General features: G+C 40.6%; 2 protein-coding genes across 5 annotated transcripts in view; one reads left to right on the forward strand and one right to left on the reverse strand.

Moving 5' to 3' along the window:
• KIF16B (kinesin family member 16B) overlaps positions 1–9,199 on the forward strand; it is a 104,226-nt gene extending 95,027 nt beyond the window's left edge. For all 4 annotated transcript variants that reach the window (XM_081905984.1, XM_081905985.1, XM_081905987.1 and 1 more), the window contains one exon: positions 7,995–9,199. In XM_081905984.1, coding sequence (XP_081762110.1) covers positions 7,995–8,153 — 159 coding nt within the window. In that variant the 3' untranslated portion in view covers positions 8,154–9,199. The remainder of the gene's footprint in view (positions 1–7,994) is intronic.
• OTOR (otoraplin) overlaps positions 1–19,139 on the reverse strand; it is a 149,898-nt gene extending 130,759 nt beyond the window's left edge. The window contains exon 1 of the mRNA XM_081906698.1: positions 18,928–19,139. The gene's annotated coding sequence lies outside the window, so the exon portion shown is untranslated. The remainder of the gene's footprint in view (positions 1–18,927) is intronic.
• Between the last annotated feature and the right edge of the window lie 2,331 nt (positions 19,140–21,470).

Consider the following 21,470-nt stretch of genomic DNA (forward strand, 5'->3'; position numbering starts at 1 on the left):
CCCATGACGGGGTGAGCTCCCGTTGCTCGGTCCCTGCTCCTGCCAACCTAGCAGTTTGAAAGCACGTCAAAGTGCAAGTAGATAAATAGGTACCACTCCGGCGGGAAGGTAAACGGCGTTTCCGTGCGCTGCTCTGGTTCGCCAGAAGCGGCTTAGTCATGCTGGCCACAAGCTGTACACCAACTCCCTCGGCCAATAAAGCAAGATGAGCGCTGCAACCCCAGAGTCGGTCACGACTGGACCTAATGGTCAGGGGTCCCTTTACCTTAGCACTTGGATGGTTGGTTGTAGGGGTTGGCCATTCACATTGGGCTGATCCCAGAGCTTCAGAGCTTTGTAGGTATCATAGCAGCTGCCCGAACCCCAATATGTGCCTTCAAAGATGTCGCTGCTGCCTTCAGAAAACCAGTGGGGGTCAGCACTGTTTTGTGGGGCTGTGGCGCAGCATTTATTCCTCCTGTCTTGGACACTTGCCCCCTATGTCCTTTAAGACACCCAGAGCTTCAGAAAACCAGGTGCAAAGAGAAGACTTGCCTGAAGCAGAACAATGCAAAGCAGCACCCCACCCTGAAGAACTGAACAGCACGTGGCATTTGCAGGAACAAACTTGCCATGGCTCTTCCTTAAATACAATCATTTAGGCAAGATGTTAATCACTGTAGTTGCTCATATGCCTTACCCTATTTTATTTATCTTCAGATAAAATGTGGGGGGGAATCCAGTCAAATCAAGGAGAAGGGGAACTCTTCTGAAAACAGTAGTAAGGGAAACATTTATGTTTTTCTGGTGGGATTTTATGCAACTGTGCTCAGTTAGGAAGAGCTGTCAAAACTGCTAGTTAGATGTCAGTGGACAAAAAATTATTAAGAAAATTGTTTGTGTTTCCAGTTCCAGAGCTTTGCAAGAATTGCTTTAAGGCAGCACCTTATTATCTTGGCTTCTCCAGTTTTAGGCCTGCGTTGTTACTGCTCCTCTTTTTTTCCTTTCGTTTTTGCTTCTTTGACTCAGCCAGTTTGACATTTTAAAAGATTACTAAATTGCTACTTTTTTTTCATTTTGGTCATATATTAACTTTTTTGAAACTGGCACGGTATGATTTATATGCTAGAAATCTCAACTTGGCCGCAGATGGTTTTCATTTTAGAGGAAAAGGAGGATGAAGTGACTAATATTGGTGTGTTTCTGGGGGGAAAATACATTGTTTTCCAGTTTAACCTTATTTAATTTCCTTTGCTGTCAGATCAGAGCATATTTTTCAAATGTGCTCGCCAGTCTTCGCCAGGGCTGTGGTACCTGTATAGCTTTCAAACTGTGATTTTCACGTTCAGAGCTCAAGTGTATCAATAAAGCGACCACTCAGGCAAGGACGCAAGATGCACTTTGGTCTTGTCCCTTTTCAGAGCAACCTTATCAATCATCCCTCAGTTTTTGATTTCGCCAAAGGAAGTTGAGGGTGATGCATGTCAAGCAGTTGGGTTAGCCGTTTGCCAGGACCACTCCAGCAAATGACATGCTGTCACTGCTGACCCAGAGATGCGTAGGAAATTCAATTCCTTTGTTGTTGTCTGCGAATGGATTTTGACAAGACTTCTTTTAACTAGTGCTCAAGAGGAAAGATGGATTTCCTTCACTAGCCAGGCATATTCTGAACTTTTCAAACAGGGCCTTCACACATCCCTAAAAAAACAACAACAGATTCACAAAACTACAACCCCCCTGTAAATTCTAGGTTCCCCCAACAATTTAAATAGCGTTGCTGCTGTTTTCATCTGTGGCAAAGAACATAAGCTTTATTGCTTGTGTGTGCTGTAAGGAATATTAAATCCTAGGGATTCTGAATGAATTTAATGTTATATATGGGTGTAGTAGGAAGCATTATTGTAGATAATTATTGCAGCTTGAGCTTTACTTGCTTGGACATTTAGTCAGTTTCGTAAGGCTCAACATAATGTGAGGTGCACTGGGAAACTCACTAAAGCAGAGATCGGTGCAAGTAACACCTGCAGATTATAATGTTACGTTTTACCTGGGCGTGAAAAAGCAAACTCTCAGCTATGCTGTTACAGACAATGGTAGAAATGCAGACTAAAAGTACTGTAGAAATAATACAGTTGTACCTTGGATCCCGAATGCCTTGCAAGTCGAACATTTTGGCTCCCGAATGCTGCAAACCCGGAAGTGAGTATTCCGGTTTGCAAACGTTCTTTGGAACCCGAACATCTGATGGGGCTTCTGCGGCTTCCAGTTGGCTGCACGAGCTTCCTGCAGCCAATCAGAAGCTGCGCTTTGGTTTCCAAATGTTTTGGAAGTCGAATGGACTTCCGGAATGGATTCTGTTCAACTTCCAAAGTACGACTGTAATTACTATTCTGATTCTTCTTATTGGCGGGCATGCATACTATAGGTAAAGGTAAAGGGACCCCTGACCATTAGGTCCAGTCGTGACCGATTTTGGGGTTGCGGCGCTTATCTCGCTTTATTGGCCGAGGGAGCCAGTGTACAGCTTCTGGGTCATGTGGTCAGCATGACTAAGCCACTTCTGGCGAACCAGAGCAGCGCACAGAAATGCTGTTTACCTTCCCGCTGGAGTGGTACCTATTTATCTACTTGCACTTTGACGTGCTTTCGAACTGCTAGGTTGGCAGGAGCTGGGACCGAGCAACGGGAGCTCACCCCATTGCGGGGATTCGAACCGCCGACCTTCTGATTGGCAAGCCCTAGGCTCTGTGGTTTTAACCCACAACGCCACCCGCGTCCCATATGCACACTATACCTAGATTTAAATCAAGAGCTTTTCAATGTATTGCTCATGTTGTAAATACTTCAAAACATTGGTTCCCAACCAGCTAGAGATAGGACAAAGAGTTATCCGTTTTTTTCACACGTTCATTTTCATATGCTTCATATGTTCACATGCATGTTGGGTTTGTAAAATCTATCCAAACCCTCAATTTCCCCACCTCCTTTCATCATTCCTTGATGCTTTCTGTAATCTGGAGGCAGAAAATTAATCCAACCTCAGAGAGCTAGTTTTGTCAGTTGCAAACCCAACTTTCCTTTTCTTCAGAGTACTTTGTACCGCGTAAGCTTTAAAACAGTGCAGGTATTGGTAATCATGATTTTAAAAAAGAAAACTTTTAGTTAAACTGTGCTGTTGACTTCAAAGATTTGCAATAGATTATGAGAACAGTGCAAGTGAGCCACGTTCCCTGTTAATATGTCACAACCAGAAGAGCAATTACGGCTCCTCTTTGAATAGCCCAAAGCCATTAATTTTTTTTATAATTTTAATAACTTTAAATTAAACCAGGATTTATGCTACATACCCTGAAAACCCGAGCCCCTACGATGTGAGATGGTGCAGAAAACGTTAGAATGACATCTCTCTGCTGAAATATTGCCTATCACATGAACACCAGGCTAGAGTTAAAGAGTACAGGTCTATTAAAATAGCTTCCAATAAGGTTTTTAAATGGCTACAATATCACTCTTGCCTTAATTAACGCTTGAGCAAAGTTGCTCAGCCCAGTCAATAAAGAAGCAGGTCTGAGTTTTCGTCAGGCTTACTCGTGCTTCTTTTCTCTTCCTCTCAGGGGTGTTTGAATTGGAAGGTTAAAGCTTTGAACTAAGCATAGCTCACACCGTATGGATCTGGTTTGGCTGTCTAAAGGGCATAATTATGTGGGACAAACCAAAAGGGCAGTACTGCTGTCACCTTTTCAAATGTTGGGTCAGACGCTCTGTGCAGCAGCAGCAGCAGCTTTGAGCCTCAAATAAAAGTTTGAAACAAGTCCACGTTCGGCGCTGAAACCTCTTTGTAGGTTGTCAACCGTCTTTGTAAGTGAATAGAACGCTTTAAAAAGAAAAGTTGCCGTAAAACAAAAGGGGCAGCGAGGAAAAACTAGCAAAGCTGACATTGCATGTCAGAGGAATTGAAGAACATCCAACTATAGACAACCCTAATTCATTTATTGATTAACCTGATAAATCCATCCTTCTTCCAAGGCGATATAGATCTTCTCAAAGAATTGTAGAGTTGGAAGGGACCACGGGGTTCCCTGTATTGGGAAAATTTTAATATCTAATGTTTTACAATTTTTGATGTATTGTAAGCCGCCCCAAGTGGCTCGGGAAACCCAGCCAGATGGGCGGGGTATAATAATACAGTGGTACCTCGGGTTACAAACACCTCAGGTTACAAACACTTTGGGTTACAGACTCCGCTAACACAGAAATAGTACCTCAGGTTAAGAACTTTACCTCAGGATGAGAACAGAAATCATGCAGCAGCAGCACGGCAGCAGTGGAAGACCCCATTAACTAAAGTGGTTCTTCAGGTTAAGAACGATTTCAGGTTAAGAACAGACCTCTGGAACAAATTAAGTTCATAGCCAGAGGTACCACTGTAATAATAATAATAATAATAATAATAATAATAATAATAATAATAATGGTGTTGTCCAACCCCTTTCCCCCAAAATGGGGGTTGAACCCATGACTCTCTAATTAAGAGTCTCATGCTCTACCAACTATGCCATCCCTTCAGAACATAGGGTTCCCCCCCCTAAAAATAGGTAGTAGTATATATCCAAAGAAAATTGAGACAAAACGCCAGTCTGTAATTAACGTTGGTGTTGTAAATACATCTTCTGAGTAAGACATTGGTGCATTCTCCTAAGTTGTATATGATGCTTCTTGCGAGGAGGGTGAGATAAAAATCCTTTAAATAAATAATAAATAATTCAACCTATTATTGCAGTTTAGCCACTTTAACTCTCTACCCATTTTTGAAATGCCCGTTGCTCAGCTGCTGCATCCAACATTTGTGTTTTCATTGTCTTATAGAGAGAGTGCGCATGAAACAGAGGAGACCTTGCTCTGCGAACTAGTCATAACTCAGGCTGACACATCTGTTCCCTGATTTAAAGGACTGTTTTGTCTGTTGACATTCATTTTACAGGGATTTTGTTGTGCATCTCAAAGCAAAACGTTGGTATGGGGGTTAGTACAGTCAGGAGGAAAAAAAGACCAATAAAATAGCTATGCGCTTTGCTTAACATTTTGAAGTATTTGCGTAATAAATCTCTGAGAACTTTAGCAGTATTTAGACACGTCAGTCATGTTTACATGGAAAAACTTCACCTGAAGATGAAATTTCTACTTATTGGGGAAAGCTGCTCAAAATAAATTTGATGCTCCATGTAACTCTCTGAACTGTGCATTTTTCAAAGGATACTTTAGTAAATAGATTATTTTCTCCCCTGAGTCCACAATTACAGTGTGCAGTGTCACTGGGATACAGCAAGGCTGTTATTATCCAGTCTGTTACTGAGCAAGCCTGATCCTTTTTACTGTACATAATATTTCCATCACCACTGCTTACATTTCACCTTTTCATTTACTCTCCATCATACGTTTTATGTGCATTTGGGCATTTCACATGCTCTCGTTTTCCACTCAGATATTACATTGTTTTCACCAGGAGTCTGAGATACGTTTTGCATAAATTCTCCTCATGCCATGACAGTTGGTCACTTACTATTCTTAAGGTATTATTTATAGTGAATTTTATACACTATTTGGTACTCCACAAAAAGTATCAGGGAGCAAGTGCACAAATGATAGGCTCATCTGTACTTTCTGGTATATCCTCTATAATCTACCCATATCTGGAGCCTCTGTATCTTTCTGTAGGGCTGATTTTCTATTTCCCTCTTCAGATGTTAGAGTTCCTGGATTCCTGCAGTGCTCAAAGCTACCCATAGCAAGGGGGCAATGATGAGAGATGAAAAAATGTCCGAACTCCTTCTAAATTTAGCTATAATAAAGAGAGAACAGGTCTTGATATTGCAAAAGCTGAACTCATGGAATTTCTGGTCATTTACTGATATTTCCCAAGCACTTGTAACCCAAGCTTGAAGCACTGGAAGATAAATGCAGGACATTATCATAGGGCCAAACTGGATGTGGGGGTTTTTTTTGGGGGGTAGTGGGATCACCATAAAGATACTAGAAAATTTTGAAGTGTATAAAATCCACAGGATACTGTAAAGTTGGAAGATAGGTAACTGATAGATAGTAGACATAAAAATTTCATTCTACCAATAAAAAAACAACCCTGAATGCAACTTTTAGAGCAATTTCTATTAAGAAACAGTATTCAAAATTTGCCAGGCACATTTTGCACCTGGCAATCGGCCACAAGACAAAATGAAGTTGCCTGGGCGCCAGGATAGTGCCTGATGTCTCCACCACCCTCAGATCTTGACTGTTTTCACACACTAAAAATACATCCTTTAGAATTCTATCCATGTTGTTTTATCTTCACAATCAGAACAAAATTCAGGAACCGAAAAGTCATATTGAAAAATAGTGACTTTCAAGCCATCCGGCCCTAAAATGGCAACTAGGCGTTCTGTTTCGTTGACTGTAATTGTTTAACGAGCCCTTTATATCTGAGTTTCTAACAGTGTTAAGAAGTACTGCAAATCTTCGTGTATTTCACATTGTTAGATATTTTGCATCTTTATATACCTCACAAAACTCAAACATTGTGACTTTTCAATACTGTTTTCATTTTTACTGTATTCTTTATCTTCTGAGGTAAATGTTGTTTTAAAGTTGACAAAGCTATATTTACCTCAGAAGATAAAGAATACAGTAAAGATGAATACAGATGGAGCTATTAAAATAAAACATGAAAAATCTCATTTTATGGCTCAGAATGTTGTTTTGACAAAGTGGCAAACACTTCTTTCATGTACATTTTTGGGTGAAAATAGCAAAAAAAAAAAGAGTTAATCAAAGGATTTCTAAGGAAAAAGGCAGGTTAGGCATTCCAAATATCAAACCATATTACACCCAATGTACTTAATAAAATTCATCTATATAGTGGACAATAAGTATTTACTAAGATTCTATTTAGTGATTTATACGGTTGACCAAGCAGAAGAGGAGGCCTAAGCAAGAATCGAACAATGCGTTTTCAAAGGGCAGTAGTGATTGCCAAGACAATGATCTTTCACAAATGGAGGGCCCAAAGGGGACCAGCTGCAGATCACAGGTCTCGCAACTTCTTGAGTCATGCAGACAATGAGAAAGGAGCTTATTTTGAAAGAGAGAATCTTAATAAGTTTGAACATATCTGGCACAACTTCCTCCACCTCTTGTCAAAGGTGTGTGATTACACAAGACAACTGTCAGAGACACTCTGAAAATATATATTCCCCTATTCCCCCTCTGTTTTTGTTAATTTAGTTAGTCTTATGTGATTTGAGCATCTAGAGGTTGGGATTCTGCGACACTGGATATGCATTTGAAGGGGTTCCAGTTTTATGGGGGAAAGTGTTGGGAAAGGAAAATATTGCACTAATTTTGGGCCACGTGTTTTGGAGTATGAGTTATTGTATTGTTATATTTAAAATAATAAACAATAAACAATGAGCAGAATACATTGATAAAGGATTGAAGAAAAGACCCATTTACAGTGGTACCTCGGGTTACATACGCTTCAGGTTACATACGCTTCAGGTTACAGACTCCGCTAACCCAGAAATAGTGCTTCAGGTTAAGAACTTTGCTTCAGGATGAGAACAGAAATCGCACTCCGGCGGCGCGGCGACAGCAGGAGGCCCCATTAGCTAAAGTGGTGCTTCAGGTTAAGAACAGTTTCAGGTTAAGAACGGACATCCAGAACGAATTAAGTACTTAACCACTGTATATACCACTGTATATCCGTGAATCAGTTCATTGATTTCAGTGGTTTGTTAGTTGGGTATATAACATGCAATACATTTGTTAGTAGAAAATTGGGAAATGTTTAGAAGGAAGATAGATTTTTAATCAATGTTTAAGATTTTAGTCAAGATGAATAGTTTTAAAGGTTTTGTATATCAGTTGGTATGATTCTTAATTTTCTAGTGATTTGTAATGCTTCTCTAAGCGCAGTAGTCACTGCATAACAGTTGTGATTCTGTTTTTCTCTCCCTCCACAGGAATATCTCAGAAAGTTCTTTGCTGTGATGCTCAACTCTCCATCATCACCACTGCATGTAAACAAAGAGGGTCTGGCCCTTTCAAAACATGCTATCTGTGAGTTCTCGTCATTCTTCAAGAAAGGTGTTTTTGACTACAGCAGCCATGGCACAAGTTAACCATTGGGAGCCTCACTTCCCAGCTGAAGAATACACTTTATCTTGTCTTCCTTGCTGCTCTGTGAACTCAGCAACAAAACTGGGTTGCCATTCCTGGAAAATTTCCACCCAAACGATTGACTGTTGAAAACAGCATTTTTAATGGTTCTTCTGCCTAGTTCTGGGTTCTACTTTAGAGGTTTTCTACTTTACATTGGTCTGAGAAACAATGCAATTTCACGTACGGTTGAGACCACTTGACGGCCAAAGTTCTTTGCACATGTTCTCTGGCAACACAGAGAGATACAGCCTTCCATTACTGTTTCCAAGTTATTTTGATTATGTTTTCAGCAAGCAGACAAGCTTTATATCTTAAGCAGGTTTCCTGTTCCATTTAAAAAAATACTGGCATGATGCCTTGTGTATCTCAAGAACTGCACTTTATCTATTTGATCATAGCATTTTCTTCCGCATATTACCTTAAATTTGAATGTTTACAAAATATAATCTGCAGAGAACTGGATATCATTGTAATCCGAAGACTTGAGATTTTGAGGGAATCATTTGCCATTAATTCAAAAGAAAAGGAAGCAACAGCTTTTTTGGAGGGGGGAATGAGGTCAGCTTCTTTTTACATTTTCTAATTATATGGATTGTTACTGTATATTATGTATCATATTGTGCTCACGGCTAGGCATAAAAGAAATGCAGCATGGAATCTTACTTTTTAAACTTATTTTTCCCCATAAAGGTATAACGTTATCATTGACTGATCCTTAGTTGCAAAAATAAAAATTTAGACTATTTCAATGCGCTTTAAGAGTTACTCAGGGCTTATTTAGAATTGCACATGTATAGAGGCAGCAATATCCATTTTGTAGAAGTACAAATTGAAAAAAATATTATGACCTACAATGGAGGCATGTACATACTCTGTATATAATAAAGATTTTAAAAAGCAAAACCACTGACTGTAACTATCTTCAAGGTACTGCTAAACTCATTTGTGAGCGCTCTCTTTCTCTCTGTATCTTCAAGTACAATAAAGATTCTCCATTTCATCAAAACTGAGCCTTAAAGATTTCTTAGTATTAGGCAGAAGAAGTTAATCTTGATTTTATTGTTGCAAAAGGCAGGGATTCTGTGTGTAGGATTTTCATAGACTTTTATTCCATAGTTGTATTAGTGCTAATAATAGGAGTTGTGTTCAGAAGGAAATTGGGCTGTCTAAGTCAGTTTCCAGGGTAACTTCTCCCATTAGGATGGAGCTACAAAAAAGTCAGAGTATTCTAGATTCATTTGTGAACCTAAAAGTGTGTGTAAGAGCACTGGATCGCTAGATTTCTCTTTCAAACAACCCTCCATTCACTATCCAGAATACCTCTTCTAGGCTGAACTCTGCAGTCACAATGATGATGACTAAGAATACCATATTCATCACCTCCCTAGCCTAGACTTTTGATTAGACTTTGATGCAAGCCTGTTTTCACCCCCCCCCTTTACAAGGTTGTTATTGTACTTCACCAGATCTTGACCTATTACAGTATTTGTAAGAATGGATTCAAAATATCCTTGAACTTGTCCGTGGCAAGTCTGCGTTTATATGCAAGTTGTTCATATATTGCAAGTTTGTACAAGTCTTCAATCCGATTGTAGAAGGGAGACACATTTTTATTTTTCCGATTCATCAGTATCAGCCTTTTTCCTGTGGTAAGGGCACAGAGAGTCCATTTGTATTGCCCTTTTGTAAGGTTTCATGTGCTGGGCATGTAATTCAAGAGGATATTTTGCTCTGTAAATGTAAGGTTGTTCCATACAGATCTGTTGATGGTTTCAGTTACCTTCTGCCAAAAATCTTTCAATATAGGACAATGAAAAAGCATGTTTTAGAGAAGCATTATCCCTGTTGAATATCCAACAGTTAGACACCTTAGTTAATTAGTTAGTTAGTTAGTTAGTTTTAAAAGGTAAAGGGACCCCTGACCATTAGGTCCAGTTGTGACCGACTCTGGGGTTGCGGCGCTCATCTCGCTTTATTGGCCGAGGGAGCCGGCATACAGCTTCCGGGTCATGTGGCCAGCATGACTAAGCCGCTTCTGGCGAACCAGAGCAGCGCACGGAAATGCCGTTTACCTTCCCACCGGAGCGGTACGTATTTATCTACTTGCACTTTGATGTGCTTTCGAACAGCTAGGTTGGCAAGAGCAGGGATCGAGCAACGGGAGCTCACCGCGTCGCGGGGATTCAAACCGCCGACCTTCTGATCGGCAAGTCCTAGGCTCTGTGGTTTAACCCACAGCACCCACCCTTTTTTAAACAAACATAATGGGGTCTGTTTTCATTTATCTATGCTCACTCTGTGTGTGCCATTGTCTATCTGCCCTCCTCTTCCCTACTATTTCAGCAACATCAAATTTCCCACATATTAGATGATCTGCCAACCACACCAGGCAAAAATCAGTTCCCATTCTCACCCCCTCATTCCAAGGCCAGTTGGATCATATGCCAAGTGTCTATTGAAGACAATACCTGTTGCATCTTTGAATCTCATTTGCTACTCCAAAAAGGGGGAAAACATGATGTCCATTAACAGATTCCTTTTCTAATACTCCTTTTGTGATTCCTCAAGCCCACCAAGCACCTGAAACTGCCCTTGCAATGTCTCTCCTGGACATATATCTATGTATAGTTTAGTTGACAGTATCCTTAGATCCCTTACAGTTCACTATAGTTTAAACCAGAACACTGGGGGTTTTTTTACAACACGGGTGGTGATTATTCGCCACCCCCAAAAGCCAAATTTACTCAGGGAAGGGAGAACAGTTGCAAGTTGCATGTTATTTGCAAGTGGGACCAAAGCACACACATTATTATTGCACATCACACACACAAAAAATTCAATAGGGTTTATATGCATACTAAATACACCCCACTTTCTTTGTATCACATGCACACACTAATCCTTTTCCAGCTTTTACTTCTCCGTCTGCTGATAAGGGAAGCCTTTTTCTCAGTGCAAAGAAGGGAAATGCAGCAATCTGGTTGTGCAGGAAGTGCCCAGGGTCTCCAGTTTTCAGGCAGCAGTGAGGAAATGCAGTGAATTAGCAATGCAGGAATAGATTTCCATCTGTCATCACTTTATGCTGGACCAGATTTTTCAGAATCCAGCCCTGCTTCACTAAGCTTTGAAAAGTATCTGCTCTCTCCAAAGGATGGATCTGCATAATTTGCATTATTAGGACTGAATTCCTTAACGTCATCTTCTGTGTTGTACATGCATGCACACACTGGTCCAAACCTTCTGGTGAGTTTTTGGCTTTTTTTTTTTTTAAGAAAAAGGGCTACACCTATGCAGCTCCTGGAGAAATGTATGTGGCACCTATATGCCTGTGGCTATGTTTGATCATATGGATGCCTGCTTCCCACATACATATAGCTCCAGCTGAATTAGGCTGACAAAAATAAACTGAATTAGGCTATATATGAGTGGAGTCATTGTTCAGTGCCTGAATATATATTTTAATCTTTGTTGGAAGCTGCCCAGAGTGGCTGGGGAAACCCAGCCAGATGGGTGGGGTACAAATAAATTGTTGTTGTTGTTGTTGTTGTTGTTTCTCTCTCTCTTCTTTGGCCATCACTGGTGGCCAAGTAAGATTGTCTTCCATAAACACAGTTTTAACAGTGTGTCCGTAAGTGACTGTGGAGGCCAATTCTGGATCCATGCACCCTTCCACAGTGGGGACATAGGTTTCTGGGTGGGAGTTGGTCATGGTAAGGGTTTGCCAAGCGTGCCTTCCTCTTAGCATTTTTCTCTCTTTCGTCCTGAGTTTGAGCGTCTTCAGAGTCCATTACACCTTTGGTTCTCCAACTGGAGCGCTTACAGGCCAGTGTTTCCCACTTGTCGGTGTTTATACTACATTTTTAAAGATTTGCCACAAAAGAGTCTTTGAACCTCTTTTGTTGACCACCAACATCACGCTTTCCGTTTTTAAGTTCGGAATAGAGTACAGTGGTACCTCAGGTTACATACGCTTAAGGTTACATATGCTTCAGGTTACAGACTCCACTAATCCAGAAATAGTGCTTCAGGTTAAGAACTTTGCTTCAGGATGAGAACAGAAATCGTGCTCCGGCGGCGCGGCGGCAGCAGGAGGCCCCATTAGCTAAAGTGGTGCTTTAGGTTAAGAACAATTTCAGGTTAAGTACGGACCTCCGGAACGAATTAAGTACCTAACCTGAGGTACCACTGTAGTTGCTTTGGAATACGATAATCAGGCATCCGAACAACATGACAAGTCCAACAAAGTTGATGTTGAAGAATCATTGCTTTGACACTGGTGAACTTTGCTTCTTCCAGTGCACAGGCATTAGTTTGCCTGTCTTCCCAAGTGATGTGTAAAATTTTTCAGAGACACCATTGATGGAAATTTTTGAGGAGTTGGAGATGTCGTTTATAAGTGGTCCATGTTTCACAAGCGTACAGTAAGGTTGGTAGTGCAATAGCTTTGAGAACAAACTTTGAAACCTTGTGTGTGTGTGTTTGTGTGTGATTTGGTGGTTGAACACATGCTTTGTGTATATAGTAAAATAGTGTGGCCCCCACACTCCTTCCCCCCCATTCATGTAGTCATTTAGAGTAAGGACCTCACTTATAAAAGGAATGTGTTCTGTACTTCAATTTATGTCTCTCTCTGGACTTTGAATGCGCCTGAAAGGCTTCTCCAAAACTTGTCGTTCCTTTGCCGATTATCAGTGTATGTGCACCTGATGATTTCAAGATCCAAACAACCTGAAGCTCAAGGCACAGACAACTAGATAAGAACACCGCAGGCCGGGAAATCAGCTGTGGTTGTCATTATGTATCCTCAGTGCCTGTAAATAATGAGATACCTAGCGCTAGCAATGCAGGAGATGAGTCAGAGGAAACCACAGCGGGATTTGGCGGAAGTGCCTCGGTGCTGTCAACACACAATGACATCCTGCTCCAAACTTCATAATTTCACTTAGCACTTTCCTATGCACAATAGAAGGTAAGCCTCTACCTTCCCTTTTACAGTATAATGCAACGTATCTCTTGCCTCCAGCCTTAGTACTGTGGCACCACAGCACTAAGATTAGAGACAAGCCTGTATCAAAGAGCGGGGAGATTGTTGTTTAGTCATTTAGTTGTGTCCGACTCTTAGTGACCCCATGGACCAGAGCACGCCAGGCACTTCTGTCTTCCACTGCCTCCCGCAGTTTGGTCAAATTCATGCTGGTAGCTTTGAGAACACTGTCCAACCATCTCGTCCTCTGTCGTCCCCTTTTCCTTCTGCCCGCCATCTTTCCCAACATCAGGGTCTTTTCCTGGGAGTCTTCTCTTCTCATGAGGTGGCCAAAGTCTTGGAGTCTCAGCTTCAGGATCTGTTCTTCCAGTGAGCACTCAGGGCTGATTTCCTTAAGAATGGAGAGGTTTAATCTTCTTGCAGTCAATGGGACTCTCAAGAGTCTCCTCCAGCACCATAATTCAAAAGCATCAATTCTTCGGCGATCAGCCTTCTTTATGGTCCAGTTTTCACTTCCATACATCACTACTGTACTGGGAAAACCATAGCTTTAACTATACGGACCTTTGTTGGCAAGGTGATGTCTCTACTTCTTAAGATGCTATCTAGGTTTGAGCGGGGAGATACCAGCCTCCAATGTTAGTGTTGTGGTGCTTAAGCACTAAGGTAGAAAAGAGACCCCAAATTTCCAATCATCAAACTAAGTGCTTAGATGAGAGAAAACAGATTTTTTTTGTGCCTCATGTCAGGTGGGTGTGCTTTGCTCAAATTGGGCTCGTGGGCCAGATTCATAGACTTGATGGGCTGAAGTTGTTTGGAGATTTCCCACTGCTGCTTTAAGGGCAAAGAACCACAGCAAGAGGGCAACTGAATCAAAAAGGGGTTTTTAAAGCATTTTTTAAAAAATAACTTTCCCCTCTTGTCATGATCCTGATCCAGAGCATGTCTCTGTGACTCGAGCCAATAAGCAATTAAAAGCATGTCTTAGTTGTCCCTCGATTTTTGAATCCACATTAATCTTGGAATGCAACTTGTTTAAGACTAGAATACCAAAGATTTGTTTTTTTAGGGGGGGATGTGAAGATGGGGGGGGAGCAAATGATAGTGTGGGAAACGTTTTAAATTGCTAATGAAATACAAAGTAAGGATTTGTGGAGGAAGTTAGGCCTAAAATAATTGGGGATTATTGGACAGAGAACAATATATGCATATAATTTTATGCATAAAATAAAGTGATCGATAACGTAATTGGCTTAAATGTTACAGAGGAAATAAATGTTTGATTTTAAGGGTCCTGGTGAAAGTCACAGTTTGGGAAAGCAGATCAGGCACTACTTGGAAAGAGATTAACATAGCTTTAAGTATTTGTGAGGGATTATGTCTAAGTCCTATGTGGTTTCATTTAACCTTGCAAAATCTGTTAAAAATAATTCACCTAACCGTGAATGTCTTACCCCTTCTGTGTCCTAAAATTTCCCTTGCAGTCTGCATGATGCCCTTTCAATGTTCAGATGTTACCATCACATCCAATAACAGAAAACTTTTAATTTCCACATTTAAAAAAAAATCCAAGTAAGTCATGCTCAAACCCACAGACATCAGTCACCTAAGTTAGTCATAACTATGTTGTTAGATTGCTTTCAGTATGAGTTAGTTAGATAGAACTCTCAGAAACATCAGGCTGGACTTTTAAAAAAAAGAGTTTATCTCCCAAATAATCTTCTTTCAGCAGTTTTCAGTGTGGTACTCTATAGACAAATGCAGCAAGGCACGGCTTGCAAAACTGCTAAGGAATCGGACACCAAGATAATTTGCTTCTGGTGCTTATTGAAAACCTAGGATTTGGGGTTAGTATGACTTATTTCATTTTAGATAGTTGTTGCTGCTGTTTCTGTTGCATTTATTATTGCTGTAAACTGCCTTAATTCTTAATAATAGGCAGTATATTGTTTTACTTTAAAATTATTTTAATTTAAAATAAAAAATTTGAAAGTTGCACCAGATTTGACCGTCACGTTTCTAGCTCAAGCGAGTTGTCCTAGGGATTCTTCTCACATACTTAAAAGTAATGTTGGTGTTGGACACTCAGCTTATAGCTGCTTCCATGATTTTAGAGGCTGGAAAGCATCCATGAAGATCACAGAAACTGCTTGAATCATACATTGAATGTTAATAATCACCCAATAAGATGCCCACGGTCTCCTTTTAGGCCCAGCATTTGCTGACTGCTTGTATGAAAAGCAACATAAAAAGGGTTTAAAATTATGGCTGCTGATTCCTGTCTTAGCAATTGTTTTTGCACCTTGGTGTGGTAGAATTAGGGAAGTGGGTGGCACTGTGGGTTAAACCACAGAGCCCAGGACTTGCCAATCAGAAGGTCGGTGGTTCGAATCCCCGCGACGGGGTGAGCTCCTGTTGCTCGGTCCCTGCTCCTGCCAACCTAGCAGTTCGAAAGCACGTCAAAGTGCAAGTACCATTCTGGCAGGAAGGTAAACGGCATTTCCGTATGTTGCTCTGGTTTGCTAGAAGCGGCTTAGTCATGCTGGCCACATGACCCGGAAGCTGTATGCCAGCTCCCTAGGCCAATAAAGTGAGATGAGCGCCGCAACCCCAGAGTCGGTCACGACTGGACCTAATGGTCAGGGGTCCCTTTACCTTTTATAGTAGAATTCTCTGTCTATTTTCCAGATTACCTAGATACTTCCTCCCCTTATCTATGTGTGTAACTGCACCATTTCAAAGTAACCCTTGGAGCAAAATGTCAAAGATTTTTACCTCTATCAAACTAATGTTGCTGTAGCACCTAACCTCCTGATACAAAGGGGTTAACCCTATTCAACAATATATATGCACTTAACTTTCCTCAGTACAGTTGCTGTTGGGCAACTGACAACAGCACATCCATGGACTGTCCAAGGCCTTTTAAACACCTCTTTGTGGATTTTTAATTTTTTATTCCTCCTCCTTCTTCTTCTTTGGCGATCACTCATAGCCGAGTAAGATTGTCTTCCATGAACACAGTTTTAAAAGTGAGTCTGTAAGTGACTGTGGAGGCCAATTCTGGATCCACACATCCTTCTACAGTGGAGCTATAGATTTCCGGGGAGGAGTTGATCATGGTGAGGGTTTGCCAAGCATGTCTGCCTCTTAGCACATTTCTCCCTTTCGTCCTGAGTTTGAGTGTCTTCAAAGCCCATGACACCTTTGGTAAAAGCTGTTCTTCAATTGGAGCACTCGCAAACCAGTGTTTCCCAGTTGTTGGTGTATAAACTACATTTTTTTAGATTTGCCTTGAGTCTTTAAACCTCTTTTGTTGACCACCAGCATTACACTTTCCAGCTTTAAGTATGCAATATAGTTGCTTTGGAAGACAATAATCAGGCATCTGCACAACACGACCAGTCCAACAAAGTTGATGTTGAAAAATCATTGCTTTGACATTTTTCATTCCTTATTTTGGTTAAGCTTGAACAAAGGACTTTGATTCTTGTTCTTTTATCAGTTAAACCACTAAATTTGACAATGTTGGACCAGAGCTGAAATTAATGGATTTTAGTAACATGTGTTTGAGGGCATAAGTCAGTCTTTCTAAATAAGATATAATTAAGGTTAAGATATAACTTCACTTTTAAGTGAAGGATTCCTGATCTGCCTGTCAACAACCAGTCCTCCCACAGACTCAAGATTCTGTGCGTGTCACCTCAAGCTCTTTGGAAGAAAAATGGACTATAAATAAAATCTCTTGGCTCTCAAGGAGTGCTGAGACATTTCCCCTATCTGGATTTTGTCATAAAATGTTTTTTGTATTATTTCCCCAATTCCCACCCTATAGCTACTGAGAAGAGATAGGGCTGGAAAATTCTCAGGACTGACTAGAAACCACAGTGGAGGGTTTACCATGCCAGAAATGGGTTAAATCCCCGAACAACTGATGTCCCAGAGTAATAAAGCAGACGCACTCTCTATTCACGAAGTGAATTTGTTTTTCATATTAAGGAATAGATACATTCATCTTAATAATTTGAAAACAACCAAATGCTGGGTTCACATAGGAGGGGGTGGCATAGTGACTCTGGGAAACGTGAACTGTGGCAGAAAAAGAAAATAAATATCCATCACAATATTTCCAACAGAGGTAACTTTGAAAGTTTGTTGTAGGGGGAAAACAGCAAAGAGTCTTGTGGTACTGTTGGGGGAATTGAAAGGGGGTTCCTAAGACTGGAGATATCCCTCTCAGAAACCTCAACAGACAATGCTGCATGTTCCAAGTGAAATAGCAATTTCTCATAAATAAGGAGGCAGCTGCAAAGAACCACATCCAAAGCAATGTTTCTTATACATTCCCAGATCACACACATGATTTCTATTTAGCAGTCAAAAGATTACAGCAATCTTAGCAGTTGCAACCCAGTGTCATCATCCTGAACCAATCAAAACTATTTAGCTCTCCAGATCATAATATCGTGTGATTACATATAATCATTTCTCAATTTTTAAAAATAAAACTTTTGACTAATTTTCCTATTCATTAAATGTCTCCCAATATCCTCTTTCATCTATCTACAAAACAATTCAAAATGAATCACAACCACTATGCCTAGCTGATTTTCTTTTCATGAATGCAATGGTCACCATGGATTCTAACTAGTTGATTCTTTTCAGAGTTATGGAATGAAGATTTGCTACATGCGGTACCTGAAAGAAATAACTAGTTCTATAGTGTAAAATGCAGGCACAGGACTTTTCAGTTTAGCTAAGCCATAGGCTCCGAAGAAAATGGAATCGTCAAAATGATAGTTATATGAAATCATTATTTTCTCCATCAGTACTTTAAAGACTAATCGATCTAATGTGGCTTAAGCTCTCAATGACTGCAGTCCATTTTGTTGCTACAGGAACAGTGGAAGTGCATCCATGTAAATAGCATCTGTAAGAAACTAAGTGAGCTGGAAAAATGAAATTCTGCACATGAACAGAGGGTTTATCCCTGTTTATGCTGGGTCTCATTTGGATCAACACTTCTTGTTGTTGTTTAGTCGTTTAGTCGTGTTCGTCTCTTTGTGACCCCATGGACCAGAGCATGTCAGGCACTCCTGTCTTCCACTGCCTCCCGCAGTTTGGTCAAACTCATGCTGGTAGCTTCGAGAACACTATCCAACCATCTCGTCCTCTGTCGTCCCCTTCTCCTTCTGCCCTCCATCTTTCCCAATATCAGGGTCTTTTCCAGGGAGTCTTCTCTTCTCATGAGGTGGCCAAAGTATTGGAGCCTCAGCTTCAGGATCTGTCCTTCCAGTGAGCACTCAGGGCTGATTTCCTTCAGAATGGATAGGTTTGATCTTCTTGCAGTCCATGGGACTCTCAAGAGCAGTGGCGTAGCGTGGGTTATCAGCACCCGGGGCAAGGCAAGTAATTTGCGCCCCCTAATCCATGGATTTGCGCCCCCTAACCCGTGGATTTCCCTAACCCCCAGATGTTGCACTCGGTGCGGCCGGCCCCCCCTGCACCCCCCACACTACGCCACTGCTCAAAAGTCTCCTCCAGCACCATAATTCAAAAGCATAAATTGTTCGGTGATTGGCCTTCTTTATGGTCCAGCTCTCACTTCTGTACATCACTACTGGGAAAACCATAGCTTTTACTATACGGACCTTTGTTGGCAAGGTGATTTCTCTACTCAACATACTCAACACTATCTCCATTCAAATTTACCTCATTAGTCCAGACAAACACACACACACGTACAGTCGTACCTTGGATCCTGAATGCCCTGGAACTCGGACGTTTTGGCTCCCAAATGCTGCAAACCCAGAAGTGATTGTTCCGGTTTGTGAACTATTTTTGGAAGCCGAATGTCTGATGGGGCTTCTGCGGCTTCTGATTGGCTGCAGGAGCTTCCTGCAGCCAATCAGAAGCCACAATTTGGTTTTTGACCATTTTGGAAGTCGAGCAGACTTCCGGAACGGATTCCATTCAGCTTCTAAGGTATGAGTATATTTGCATTCTCAGTTAAAGCTCAAATTCACTTGTTTCTGCCTATACCAATAGGAAATCCCTGCCTGCCAATTTGTTTGTTCAAAAATGATAATTTTGTACAAATGGGGCATACACCCAGAGAACACAGGCATCTTTTTTTTAAAAAAAAAATGTGGCCACTCAGAAATTACATGATACAACACACCTGGCAACTCCCAATTCAATACAAGTCAGACTTTTTAGTCTGTAGATGAATTTGAAAACAGAAACATGTTTTCCCTTAGTGTTAAAGCTTTCCCTTAAAGCCAGTGAGTCAATATAATTTTAAGGTGTGAGAGTGCGCTTTTTATTTTTATTTTTAACTCCTACGTTAGCTTTTACTAGGTTTGGGTAGTAGATTGTTGCAAATTTACAGAGACATTTGGCATCCAGGCCTGAAATATTTCACATATGTCAGGGGCTTGGGCTTCCTGGATTTATAGTCTATTGTGCGAGGAAAGTCAGAGCCAAACTTCTGACAAACCTCTTTGCATTTTACAGTTCTTTTCCTGCTGCGCTGTCATGCACATCAATTATATGTTGAAAGTAAACAAAAATGCAGCTTGTGTGAAGGAATGGAGGCAACAGTTCAAGGGATCAATGGGGCACTGATCATCTAGGACGAGATTCCAGTTTTGTCTCTTTTGTTTTGGTTGATTATTTATGTTCCTGTAACCAGTGATGTGTGCAGATGTCACTTTTCTTTGGGGTGGGCGAGACAAAGGCACTCCTGTAATCCCTTCCTGATTGGGAATATAGACATTTTCTATCAAGTTGTGCCTCTGTTGTTGCGGAAAATGAACTATTTTACAAGCATACAAGCCTCACATCCTGACCTCTGGCAAAACTGAATTTCCCCTGTCACAACACTATGTGGATAATTGTAGTATTGAGTAATGCCTTTAACAGCAAAAAGTGGGGGCTTGATCCACACCTATTTTTTTTTTTTAAAAAAAAACTTAGGCCATTTGTACACTTTCTTGGAGTGTTTTGGAGTTGAATTTTTCAAAACTTTTCAAATTATCCCTGAATTGGGGAACTTTCAATTTACAGAATTTACCTGTGCATCAGTCTGAACATACTAAGTTTGGGTTCAAATTGCTAAAGTATACAATTCAAATTACCATTTATATAACTGAATTTGCCTTCACGTGGCAGCCATTTTCATGGTGATCATTCCTGCCTCCTACATAAAAATTGCAATACACAAGGTAAATTGTGATTCCAGCTGGCAACTTTTACCACAGATGTACATGGGAAGAATAAATGGCTCACACAATTCTCATCATAACTCATGTGTAGAAACATTAATAACAGTCTAAACATGAAAGCTACATCTTCCAACTGCCCTTTGTAACCTGGAGTAATTACAGTGCCCCATCAATTTTGCCACAAGTAGAGGGGCTACTTCATCGGAGATATTTTTTAGCCCTCCCTCATACAATTTTCATGAATTTCTCTGCTCAGAATATAGCACTTTAAATTAAAGAATTAAAAATTTAACAGAGGATTGTTTCCCTGACAACAGAGAGCGCCATGTTTAATAGACACATACACATAATACCTGAAATATTGTAGTTCAGGAACAACCAACATTGTGCTTTCTGGGTGTTATTAGACTCAAAATTCCCATCATTCCTGATCCTTGGCCATACTGGCTGGGCAGATGAGAGTTGTAATCCGACAACATCCAAAGGCACCACATTGTCTACTCCTGAAATAGTTGGTGGTACTAGTTAGAGATGATATACCTCAAACTTAGATTAGATATGTGGAAATAGTTGGCATACACATCCATAAGACTGATCTACAATTTGGCCTCTTCTCCCCCAAAAGGAAAATGAATAGAATCATGCAAACCGAGAAGTAGACCTATGAAAGAAACTGAGGTGGTATATAAAACTTCCATTTTTTGTTTTTTAAATCACCTGAGTTCCTTTTCTAGGTTTCATACAAGGATTTGGATGTAGTGATGCTCTGAAAGTTATTACTAGTTTTAGATTAGCTCAAATAATGTACATGCATCGGTAAGTTTAAGCAGAAAATGGAATGAGCTGCTTAAGATTAGGCTTCCTCAGATTTTTGATCTGTTTTAATTCTCTTTCCATTTCTCATGAAGCGTGACACAGACCTTATGGAATAGGGCTGTTAAGAAATCGGACAAATAATAAAAGAGCAGCAGAAAGTCGCTGAAATTCCACTCCCCACCCCCCTTACGGCATCAGTAGAGAGAAGCACCTCCCTTTATGTACAAAGTTTCATATACCCCTCTGGGTTGAAT

This window comes from Podarcis melisellensis, assembly GCF_964234715.1.
Source record: "Podarcis melisellensis genome assembly, chromosome: 3".
NCBI lineage: Eukaryota > Metazoa > Chordata > Lepidosauria > Squamata > Lacertidae > Podarcis > Podarcis melisellensis.